A 13,013-nucleotide genomic window follows, 5' to 3' on the forward strand; every position below is an offset into this window, starting at 1 on the left:
TTATAATATTTCACTTATTTAAAAAAAACAGAATTTTTTTTATTTTTTATATATTTTTAAATTTTTTTAGTTAATTCAAGTTCCAAAAATAATATTTAAAAAAAGAATTTTTGGAATTTTCCATTTATTTTGCATTTTAAAATATTTTTAGATTTGGTCTCACGGTCTCACAAAATTAGAATGGTCTCAAATGAACCTGAACATATATATATATATATATATATATATATATATATATATATATATATATATATATATATATATATATATATATATATATATATATATATATATATATATATATATATATAGGGAGTGGTTCAAATGAGAACCAAAAAATGTTAAGAACCGTAAGAACCACTAATTTTAGATGTTTATAAAGGGTTTAGGGTTTAGGGTGTTTATAAAGGGTTTAGGGTTTAGAGTTTAGGGGTTAGGGGTTAAGGTTTGAGGTTTAGTTGTTAGGGGTTAGGGTTTGAGGTTTAGGGTTACCCTAAACCCTTTATAAACATCTATAGTTAGAGGTTTTTACGGTTCTTAACATTTTTTGGTTTTTATTTGAACCACTCCATATATATATATATATATATATATATATATATATATATATATATATATATATATATATATATATATATATATATATATATATATATATATATATATAAGATTGTATATTTTAATTTTAAATGTATTTTTTTTTTGGAATGGCGAATTTTTTTGGACCATTTTTCGACTTGTACATGTCATCATTGCGCAGGGTCATGTTAATCTTCTCTGTATCGTTTCAATTTTATCGAATGTATCGTTTCAATTTTATCGAATGTCCCCTAAAGGAAAATTTTAAATGTATTTGATGGTTATGAGTTCAAGAGCTTTGATATTAACTTTTACCGTCTAGTGATGTTTAAAGTTTAAACTCATATTAACGTATCTCATTTACTCCATTGTTAAGTATAAATTCATGGTACAAAACTATATAATCTTTTTGGATTGAATTTCCTTTCCAACCATTCACAAAACTCTTATTTACAAAAAAAAATGTATGCTTTATGTGCACAATAACACATAAAACCTAATTCGCAAAACACTCATATATGTTGGTATATCGTATATATCATTACTAACATGTACCAACCGAACTTACTGTTAGTCAATTAGGTTGGTACAAATTATTATTGGTACGGTAGTTGTAACCAAAATCACATACCAACTATAATTTATATGGTACACGGTTTGGAAACAAAAATATCTGATACTGTACAAATTCCAACCCTAAGTATAACTATCCAAAATATGTTTTCAAATGTTATTTTGAATAACTGTGGTATTTCCCCATACCTATATATTTATATATCAATATCAGATTCTAACAAAAATAAATAAACATAAAAATAAAAGATAAAAAAAAAAAAAAAAAAAGTTGACAAAAAAAATTAAGTAACTATAATAAAGTAAATATATCGCACAACGTGGTTATATATAAAATGTTTAAGTTGTATAGACGTGCTTTCCATCAAGTTTTGAGTTTACTGGGAAAAAAAATCAATTTATGAAAATAATTGAGTTATGGTCTAGTGATGGAATTTAATTTAATAGATTAAATGACCCATTTGAAAACATAGTCTTAAACAATCAAAATAAATAAAAGATAAAATCATTATATAGTTTTTTATTTATTTATGTGTTATACGCTTAATTATTATGTTAATTTTAAAATCTTGAGTGTCAAAGACCATCTTTAAATAAATTCACAATTACTATGTTGAGGAATATTGTATGCTATATGATTATCAATAATTTGGATATCTTGTATTTTTGTCAAACCATGTTATATATATATATATATATATATATATATATATATATATATATATATATATATATATATATATATATATATATATATATATATATATATATATATAAAAGTTATATTTTGACAATATATATGTATGGCATATCATAGAGTTGAGATTGACAGAATCTTCCCTCCAAAAGTGGATTAAAAGAATAGTGGTTAATAGTTAGTTAAAATTGTTTTTTTGCAGCTAGAGTACGAATATGACAATATCGTGTATTGGTGCACAACACCATAGGTACTTGGGTCCACACGAATTAACTAATTTGGTATATTTAACTTCTAACAACTAATAAGCCCCCAAAAAAACAGTGGTATATATTTAAATTGGTCCGAGTATCGGGTATTAATTTAAGCCGAAATCAAATATCGACCATAGTGGGTACTTCTAACAACTAACCATCATGGGCGGCATATGCACGAAGATATAGTATGTATTGCTGATACATAAAAAATAGGTAAAAAAAAATCGAAATTTTTTCCACTGCGGACAGAAAAAACAGATATTGTTGGTGCTACACCGGGACCTGCCTAAAACCGCCACTGCTAATCACCCTCCTCCCTTTGTCAGAAAACCAAAAATTGCCACAATTTTCGAATCTGTACACACTGCTGGAACCGCCTTCCTCCGCCATCAAACCCCACTAACCACCACTATCATCTGACCACGAGAGCTACCTAAGCCACCTTCCTTCATGCGCTGAAAAACCAAAGACCATCGCCATTTCGAATCTGCGCACATCACTTGAAATATTTCCCTCTGCCATCAACCATAATCTGTCGTCATTTCGGATCTGCACACACCACTAGAAACATGCTTTCCCTTTGCCATCATCCCCACCAACCATCACTGTCTTCCGACCACTGAAGCTACCTACACCACCCTCCTTCCTCTGTTAGAAAACTGAAACCCCTTATCTCGCCTTTTCCATTTCACCACATCCCCTATCACCATTAGAAGCAACCACTACCAACTCGAGTCGTCGTCAGCTCGCCACCCTGCTCTGTGTTTTGATTTTCATACAATAGTAGTGGTGGTGGTGGCGCCGCTAACTCTGTTGTTTTCGTCATAAACCCTAGTAGTTGCCGCCATATGTGTTATGCCTTTTGATTTTCAGTGGGTCTTTTGATTTTCAGTGGGTGGTGGTGGAGGAGGCAAGTGGTGGTGGTGATTTCCAAGTTTCCGTGTGTTTTGATGGTTGTGGTTGCTTTTGGGTTCAATTGGGTTAGGTTTGGACACTTTTTTACACCTATGTACCACCACAGGTGTACCATAGGGTGTAACCCTACATTGCCCCTTGCCTTTTGATACAATTTTTCCTTTGTCTCTATGCTTTTTGTTTCATTGTCCCACCTCATTCTTTGTATCCATTTCTGCAACATGTATTTAGGCTTATCTTAGACCCTATTGAGCTCATCTCAAATCCTATTTGATCTCATGTAAATTAGAATTATTAAACTGTAAACAATAGTTAGTTTGCAAATACATGTACAAAAGATTGAGATTTTATGCAAAGGTTCCAAAAGAGAGTGACAACTTCATACTATTTGAATTGATCATCAAAATTCCAAACTTAATGTTAAATGAGTCAAATGAGTATATGTTTTGTATATGGAATCAAAAAGGCCTTTACTTTAGCAATGTGGAATGAAAAAGGCCTTCTCCTATCTTACTAAAATTACTACCAAACTTTGTTACAAGAAGTTGCCAAACATCCGCATCAATCATTTGTCCACTTGAAGCAGCCATCTCAAGTACCTTCATCACTTCATCTTCCTCCCCTGAGTTACAAAGCCCCACAAGTATGATATTATAAGTGCTTTTATTCGGTAAACACCTCTTCCCCAACATCTCCTCCAAAATCCTAACCCCTTCCCTTGCATTACCAACTTTACAAAACCCTTTGATCAACATGTTATATGTAAATGCATTAGGAACACATCCCTTCTCCACCATGTCATCCCACAACCTACCACCCTCACACAACTCTCCCATCTCACACATTCCAGCAATCAGGGTATTATAAGTTAAAACACTAGGAATCGAACTCCTTTCAAACTCATCAAACAACTTCCTCGCTTCCCAAATCTTCCCCTTTTTACACAACCAGTGTATAAGTGTACTTGATATGGCATTATCAGGAGTACAATTCTTCCGCAAGAGCTTCTTCCATAGATCACATGCATCCTCAACCTTCCCATTTTCACATAACACATCAATCAATCTACAACAAAGAGCAGAAGTCGGCACGTATTTCTTCTCAAACATATCATCTAGCAAATTCAAAGCTTCACCTGTCTTGTTGTTTTTGCAAAAAGCTTCGATCATAACCCCATAAGTAACATCATTGGGCTCAACTTTATTATCCTCCATCTCATCCATCACTCTCACAGCATCAACCAATCTCCCTTGCTTACAAAACCCATCCATCAAGATTGTGTAAGTGGTGGCATCAGGGATCCATCCTCTATCAAGAATCTGATCAAACATCTTCTTTGCACCCACCATATCTCCTTTAAAAACATAAGCTCCCATTACAGTAGTATAACTCACAACATTCGGCACCATCCCCATTGCTGGCATTTCATCGAGCACCTTGAGTGCACCTTCTATATCACCCTTCTTACAAAATGCTTTTAAAAGAATGTTACAAGTAAACACATTGGGTGTGATATTGAACTTCTTTTGACTGTTTTTGAACAAAGCATGCACCACTTCGTATTTTCTGTTCTGAATCAAAACATTCAGAAGGGTGTTTAAAGAACGTACGGATATTGTGACACCAAAGTCCTTGATCCTCAAGAAGATGCGTAAGGAATCTTTTGGTCTGCTGGCAATTCCATAATTACGTAAGACATCGATGAAAAGATTCTCCCCACACTTGATGCTTGATTTCTGTAGCTGGGAAAGAAGGGTTTCAACAGGTTCAAAGGCACGTGCACGAGAGAGTTTGTGGATGATGGAGTGGTAGGTTTCGTAATTATGTTCAAAGCCAGGGTGGTAGTTCCCAGCATGGTAGAAGATTTGGAGGGCAAGGTCAAGGTTTTGTTGGCGGGTGATGATGGAGACAAGGCGTTTGGGATAGAGTTTTTGAGGCCAGGGTTTGATTGGGGGAGTAACTGTGTAAGATTTCAGGAGTTGGGATTTGGATTCGATAATGGAGAGGTGGTGGTGTGAAGGGTGGGCAGCAAATGGATCCACATCCACAGCCACAGGAACAGGAGAGTTAGTGGTGGAGTAGCAGCAGTGTGTGTTGCTCATGTGTTGATGGAATTTCCTGGCTTCCTTTAAGATTTGAGAGCCCTTCATCATCTTTCTCTTTAGCTCTGCAACTTTCAATATGCATGGGTTTGTTTCAGCCTAGGTATACCAGATATCTAGAGCATGTAGATATCTAGAGCATGTATTTTTGTCGATTCTTCTTCTGCAATCTGCAGTGTGTTTGTAATTGGCTTGGGCTGGTTTTGTTGCTTCCTTACATAGTTGAAAACTAGGAGGTTAACTGTCAAACACAATGGCAACCAGAAGAATGAGAGAAAGAAATCCACAAAATCTTCAAACTATAGCCATGGATGGCGTTGTATCAACAAACCTCTTCTAAAGCACCTTATAAGTATTTCAATTTCTATAAACAATTAATATGCTTCGCAGATAATATTGGATTTTTTCAGTTTGGTTTGGTGCATCCATTTCCCAAATCAAAATCAATGACGATGATGAGAAATTGACACTTAAATCGCTCAGTTTCAACAACTGTACATACGTACATAAGCAGTATGTAAATAAACAAAATCAGAGTCGCTGATTTGTAACCTAATTTTACACCGTAAACATAATAATAACAACTCAAGAATCAAGCTTTGGTTTGAACAGGGAAAGCAAAGACTGATAAATTGTATGAATCAATTACAAATTAAAATAACTTACCGCTTAAGAAGTCGGAGCAGAGATATTCGCCCAGAAGACAAGAAACGGAGGTCGAGGGACGAAGGAGTAGTCCCATACTCACTCTCATGGACATGGAGAACAAAGCCCAGGAAGGAATGACGCTTTTTTAGAGAATCTAATTTTGGGCTTAAATTTGAGAGCCCTTAACCCTAGGGTTTAACTGCATTCCTTTTTTCTTTTAGAAAATCATAAAAATTATCAAAATAAATGATTTTGTAATAGCTATACGAAATCAATAGACTTATTAAGATAATTAAATTTTTGTTTGTTCACATATGAATAACTATATTTATTTATACACATCTAGATAACGGATTCTTTAAAAATATTTTCATATGACCATTATGTCTAGTTGTAGCAGATTACATTCGATCATAATGGTCATATGTAAACACCTTTAAAAAATTCGTTACCTAGATATGTATAAAAAAGATAGTTACAAAAACTGAACAAACCGAAAAGGTAAAAGTAAATTACACAAATGGTCCATGTGGTTTGGGTAAGTTATGTGTTTGGTTTCTAACTTACTTTTTAACTCGGATGATACTTACTGTTTATTTTTGTTGTGCGTTTGACCCATGTCTTATCTGAAAAAACTATTGTGCCTTTTTTAATTTATTTTTAATTCATTTTATTCTTTATGTATTTACTTTTTATATATTTTCAAAAATTAATAAAGCTTATATATTTATATCTCCTCACTCTAAACCTGAATCCACATTTGAAAAATTTAAGTTGGGTCCGACCAGTCACCATCCCACCTCTCATCCTCCTTAACTTCTATTTCATTTTCATCTTTAGTGATATCGATGTCTTCACCATCCCTTCTTTTTTCGGTCATTTAATTCCGGCGTACCAACACCACAACTCTTCTATTGGATCGTAGCGGAGAAAATTCAATGAAGAGATAGTGATTTGTGGGTAACGAGATATAAATATGTTGGGTCTATTAATTTTTTTAAATATATAAAAAAAATAATACATAAAAAATAAATTAAAAATGGCACAATAGTCTTTTGAAGTAAAACATGGACCAAACGCACAACAAAAATAAACAATATGGATCATTCGATTAAATAATAAGTTAGAGACCAAACGCACAAATTACCCAAACCACAGGGACCATTCGTGTAATTTACTCTTACCTTTTCGGTTTGTTCACATCTGAATAACTATCTTTTTTTGTACACATCTAAGTAAAGAACTTTATGAAAATGTTCACATATGATCATTATGACCGACTATAAAACGTACTCGTTCGTCTCATTGAAATGAAGATGGCGTTCAATTTATTTGGGATGATTTTAATTAACTTACTTATATAATAATGAAGTTATATGATTTAGTAAATGTGGATAATGAAGCAAACTTTTAATCAATTTATGTAAAAACATTATCTTAACTTTTATCAAACTTTTGTTAATTTTTCCAATAAAGATATTCGGTAAAATTTTAGTAACAATTTGAAAAGAAAGGGAATAAATTCGTAAGAGAACTCTTTTCATTGCATATTTTGATAAAAACGTTTAACATTGTTCTATATATAGAAATGAACTGAAAGGTGTCCAAGTATCCTCAAATACTTTGAATTATAATTTGAATAATATACTTCTTTAATCATGTTTAATAGCTCAAATTAATAATATATATATATATATATATATATATATATATATATATATATATATATATATATATATATATATATATATATGAGAAAAATGAATATACCTTTAAGGGTATATAAGCTTAGGTACCCAAACTCACTATAATTAATTGTTTTGTTTGATATATTCATTATAATGTTATTAAACTTCAACTTTAACTTGATTTACTTTGAAGATTTTCGAAATTTCATTATTGTCTTCCTCTTATATCACTTCTTTTTGCCGAACACCTATTAGGCTATATATATATATATATATATATATATATATATATATATATATATATATATATATATATATATTAGAGTTGAAAATGAAAATTATGTAAGAGGATGATAAATGTGAAATTTATAAAAATCTTAAAAGTAAATAAAGTTAGAAGTTGAATTATAAAAACATTGGATAATTACAATGTACACATATGATACAAAACAACATAGTATAGTGAGTTTGGGTATCTAAGCTTATATACCCTTAAAGGTATATTCACTTTTCCCTATATATATATATATATATATATATATATATATATATATATATATATATATATATATATATATATATATATATATATATATATATATATATATATAAGTAATATTTATCAATCAATTAACTGGAATTTATCTATTCTTATTCTACTCATTTTGACCCATTCTCATTTGATATTTAATTAGTTATCCACCATCTTTGCCTCCTCAAAGCGTATGCTTTAAACATATTTGCAATAAAAAAGAAGAGAAGGAAGTCGATTGAAATCTACATGCAAGTTTAATCATAAATAATTAATTATATGTTTAGTCAACAACCTTTATTGGGGTGTGAAGTCTTGAAAAGAAAGCTCTTCTAGTAAAGACGGCAATATGTATTCATCTATCACATTTATTTTTCCCATACCACTTCAGTGTCATCTCATTTTCCTATCACTCTTCCAAACCCAGGAAATGGTTACTTTTCAATTTTCCCTCATTTTTTGTTTTAAAATATATATTTTATATCAATATTATACTTCTTTTGTAGAGAATCAAAAAAAATGAAAAAACACATACCATTTTTTAGGCTAATCAGAGAGAGAGAGAGAGAGAGAGAGAGAGAGAGAGAGAGAGAGAGAGAGAGAGAGAGAGAGAGAGAGAGAGAGAGAGAGAGAGAGAGAGAGAGAGAGAGAGAGGACACTCGGGGGGACTATCCCGCGCGGGGAAACCCATCACCTAAAACGCACATAGGGTGTGGTGTTTCCTGGTGTGGTTCTTGTTCTAGTCAACACCCCGCTAAGTGCGGTTTTTTTCCTACTCAGTACCCTGCTATATACTGTTCTTTATACACCTTGTGGCCTAAGATAAACAAACCTCTCTTTATTGGCAGAAAGCTCTCCTAGTAAGAGAAAACTCTCTTTTGTGATATAAAGCTCTTATGGCGAGAGAATGCTCTCTTTGGTGACAGAAAGCTCTTCTGGTGAGAGAAAGTGATGTAGGAGCTAAGAATGTGTTGGTACGGATCTTTTGGGGAGTTGTTGAACGTGCTATGATACGTGGAATGTGGTCATACACATCCATCAACGTTGAAAATTCTATAAGAAGTTGCATGGCGTTCTATGATGACAATTATGGCATCTTCTTCAGGGGCTAATTATGGATGAAACTAGCATATCAAAATTAGAGTTTCCCTTTCTTGCATATAAATAGGCACAAATCTTTATTAATATTCTTGGGCAGAAATTTTAAGAGAGCAAATCATTGTAAGGTTGAGAGCATATCGTTTGGAGCAGTTTATAAGCAAGAAAAAATGTTTTGTTTGAGAGCTCAAGTGATGTGCAACATTTGTAAGTGATTGTAACTGGTCTTGAAGGTTTAATAAAAGCATCTCTTCCTCATTTGCATGTGGAGGTAGGTTACTTTGATTCATTAAGAAATACCTTAAATGTTTGTTTTAAGTTGTGTACAAAAACCTTGGAAAAGAACATTCATTCATTTCTTTCATTCATGTCGACCACGACGACAGAAATGACGTGAAAAATCAAGACTTGGTAAGTGGAGAGCCAATGGTGGGCATTTGGGAAAGTCGACTGAACCACGTTAAATATTGACTTTAGTTTTTTATTTTAAATTTCATAAGTTTTATTCCACAAATTTACCGAAGTTCGTTTATCGTTTTGTCTAAAATGTTTAACTTGTTTTGTTGTATTTTCCAATAACCTTGTCACAATTATTATATTTATCTTTTTCCATCTTGGTTGTCCTAATATCATTTGTTGAGGACATTTAAGAAAGAAGATTACCCTTAACAAAGATTGTGCTTTAAATAAATATGCCACATTTCTCGACTATGGAGAAGTTGAAAATGATCAAATTACCCAAAAATGGATGAAACAGGAGCAAATTAGTTAAAACCATAATGTAATTTTAACCACAAAAGGATGAAAGAAGCTTACTGATATGCAAATATAGCATTATTATCTTCCTAACATATATAAAAGCTAGCCTTTTAGATTCGCTTATATTCACTAGGTTTTAGTTTTCTACCATAAATAGAAAGCCTACACCATGAAATTTTGCACATTTCCACCAATTTATTCCATATCGTGTCGTCAGTATCTCTTTCTATTGTATTGATTCCTCTTCCCACTTCTTTGATGACTGCCTGCAAATCAGAAGATGAAGCAAATTAACACACATTGTTATGTTGTTAAATATTTAACATAATTTAACACTCAATTTAATAAAAATTTATTCATTTAATCCAAACAAACATCTCTCTGCTTACAAAAATAGAAATTAAGTTGTCTTTTGTTGATTGATCAAGTATAAAGTAAAATTTAAGAAGATACACATAATTAATATGCATTCAACCCCCTTGAAGTGCAAGTATACTTACATTGGGAATGAACTTGAGTCCAATTTTGATTTCCCCTTTGTAAGTTTCATCATCAAGAACCACATTGTATGGTTTTGGTGCCACTTCTATTAGTCCTTTCTCATTTCCTTCAACAAGTATTTCTTCAAGATAAATCCTAAAAGGAGATTAATTTGGAAAAGATATATTTTTATAAACATCAAATGTGATATATAAAAATTATTTGTTTGTATATAGTATTGAAAAGATAGTTGGATGTGCATTTTCAAATTAACCATTATGACATTGAAGAACATGAAAATTAAAAGAATCATAATTAATATGATAATTAGTTGTAACATAAAAACTAAAGTTAAAACTAATCAGGTAATTTTATATTTACCTTTACAAAAAAAGGTTTTGTTTGCATGTTTCTCACAATCTAATTATTCAACCTCTAAAAGCATTACAAGATCAAATAATCCTATCATTTTTCCCACTAAAACGTAAAGATGAATTGATCAATTATATATTAAGAACAAATATTTCAAAAGTCTTAAAACTTTGTTCAGAAAGTAATTTTTTTAGGTGAACTATATATATATATATATATATATATATATATATATATATATATATATATATATATATATATATATATATATATATATATATATATATATATATATATATATATATATTTATTGTAATTATCCAATGTTCTTATAATTCAACTTCTAACTTGATTTACTTCCAATTTTTTTTTATCAATTTCACATTTATATTCCTCTTACATAATTTTCATTTTCAACTATAATATATATAGCTTAGTAGGTGTTCGGCAAAAATATGTGATGTAAGAGGAAGATAATAATGGAATTTCGAAAACATTATAATGAATATATATTAAACAAAATGACGTATTATAATGAGTTTTGGTACCTAAGCTTATATACCCTTAAGGGTGTATATATATATATATATATATATATATATATATATATATATATATATATATATATATATATATATATATATATATATATATATAACATACATGAATGATTTGCAAATATAATAGATAAGATATTACTTGGCTTCGCCAACAAATCCAGTATCATTTGCAAATAACTCTTTATCCATGATTCTCAATCTTAAATGTGTCAACTTCTGATATTCAGACATTGACAACTCAAAGTTGAATTTTTCGTTCCAAGAAACTTTGTGATGATCGCCCTTTGATGATTTGCTCTTATTCTGTTGAATCCCACATTCGATGATGACATAGTACTTCGGTTTACCTTTAAAAGTTATACATATATGTGAAATTAAATATTAGCTGTGTAAAAGATATATAAACATCATTGTTAGCAACAAATCAAACGTCCAAATTGGTGAGTAAAATGAAGTATACCAATGAGATTGGTGTGCCTAATGCCTCTTGCACTCTCAAGAAAAACCTCCAAGATTCCACCTTTCATGAGAAAGATTATTTTAAGAATAGTTGTAATGAAAATGGGATGAGAAATTGAGAATATCGATCCTACCGTGTGTTTGAAAAAGCTAATATAAGATTTCAGAAATGATGTTATAAATATCTTAATTATGACTTGTAACTTATTAGTTATTAATGGTAAAAAACCATTACAGAAAAAATATATTATTTAATGACATTAGTTCATTTTTTATGGTGTTAAAGTTAATAATGGATATTAAGAAGATTTTAATAAACGTAATTATATATATATATATATATATATATATATATATATATATATATATATATATATATATATATATATATATATATATATATATATATATATATATATATATATAGGTGATCTCAAATGAACCTAATCCTATATATATATATATATATATATATATATATATATATATATATATAAACCTACAAAGATGATATCCCATGATACGATAGCTTCGTTTAGGATGTTAGATTGAAATTGAATAAACCTACAAACATATTCAACTAGTGTTATACCCGTCCGGTGGACGGGTTGATCGAACATGAATTAACGTGTTTTTTTGTATATAATTTTACTTTAAAAATAAAATATATTTTGCCATTTTGTATTAAAAAGAATATGCAATGCACCGTGTATGTGATTGTGCATCATCACCTTGTTCAACTCAGATACGTGTTGCATGATTGGATTATTGTTTTTCTAAGAAAAAAGATTTAGCAAAAATACAAGGTCTAAAAGAATGTCTTAAAACATATTATAACCAAGTTAAAGGCAACTTGGAATATCATCATCACACTAGTATTCTTTGAATGATCAACTTCTATATTAGCACAAACATACTAATTGTAAAAGTCAAAAAATATAATAATAAACATAACAAATAAATATAAATTAATAGAATACTCATCAATAAAAGTTGGATGGGAAATATTTTTGTATCATAAGAAAATTAGATAATTTAAACAATACGTTGTAACTTACATCATTATCTTTCTTATCTTTTACGATTCTAGTCATTTTAAGGTATTTAAAACTCATTCTATTTTCCTGTTGAAAATTTGAGGAAAGAAAATGGGAGGATGTACAATAACGTAATAGAAATATATAAAAATAGGATGTTATAATAGACAAACAAATGGCTCTTTTTTCTTGCATTTACACCGAATATTTATATGCAAAAAGGAAATAAATCACGAAATGAGAAGTTTACATACTAA

General features: G+C 30.2%; 2 protein-coding genes and 1 non-coding gene across 3 annotated transcripts; all 3 read right to left on the reverse strand.

Annotated features, from left to right (window-relative positions):
- Positions 1-714: 714 nt before the first annotated feature.
- LOC145007669 (U6 spliceosomal RNA) lies at positions 715-812 on the reverse strand. Its single transcript, XR_013663042.1, has one exon. It is a non-coding gene; the product is annotated as a U6 spliceosomal RNA (small nuclear RNA).
- A 2,574-nt stretch (positions 813-3,386) lies between these two features.
- Positions 3,387-5,918, reverse strand: LOC145005066 (Pentatricopeptide repeat (PPR-like) superfamily protein). Its single transcript, XM_078964110.1, has 2 exons — positions 5,790-5,918; positions 3,387-5,364 (listed from the first exon to the last, which is right to left on the reverse strand). The coding sequence occupies exon 2, from the start codon at positions 5,172-5,174 to the stop codon at positions 3,492-3,494; it is 1,683 nt and encodes a 560-aa protein (XP_078820236.1). The 5' UTR covers positions 5,175-5,364; positions 5,790-5,918; the 3' UTR covers positions 3,387-3,491.
- Positions 5,919-9,958: 4,040 nt separating this feature from the next.
- On the reverse strand, positions 9,959-11,787 carry LOC145004978 (Calcium-dependent lipid-binding (CaLB domain) family protein). The gene is made up of 4 exons (XM_078964010.1): positions 11,721-11,787; positions 11,400-11,607; positions 10,349-10,484; positions 9,959-10,114 (listed from the first exon to the last, which is right to left on the reverse strand). Exons 1-4 carry the CDS (start codon positions 11,785-11,787, stop codon positions 9,959-9,961), a joined length of 567 nt encoding a protein of 188 aa, XP_078820136.1.
- Positions 11,788-13,013: the final 1,226 nt, after the last annotated feature.

This window comes from Lactuca saligna, chromosome 7, assembly GCF_052625555.1.
Source record: "Lactuca saligna cultivar CGN05327 chromosome 7, ASM5262555v1, whole genome shotgun sequence".
NCBI lineage: Eukaryota > Viridiplantae > Streptophyta > Magnoliopsida > Asterales > Asteraceae > Lactuca > Lactuca saligna.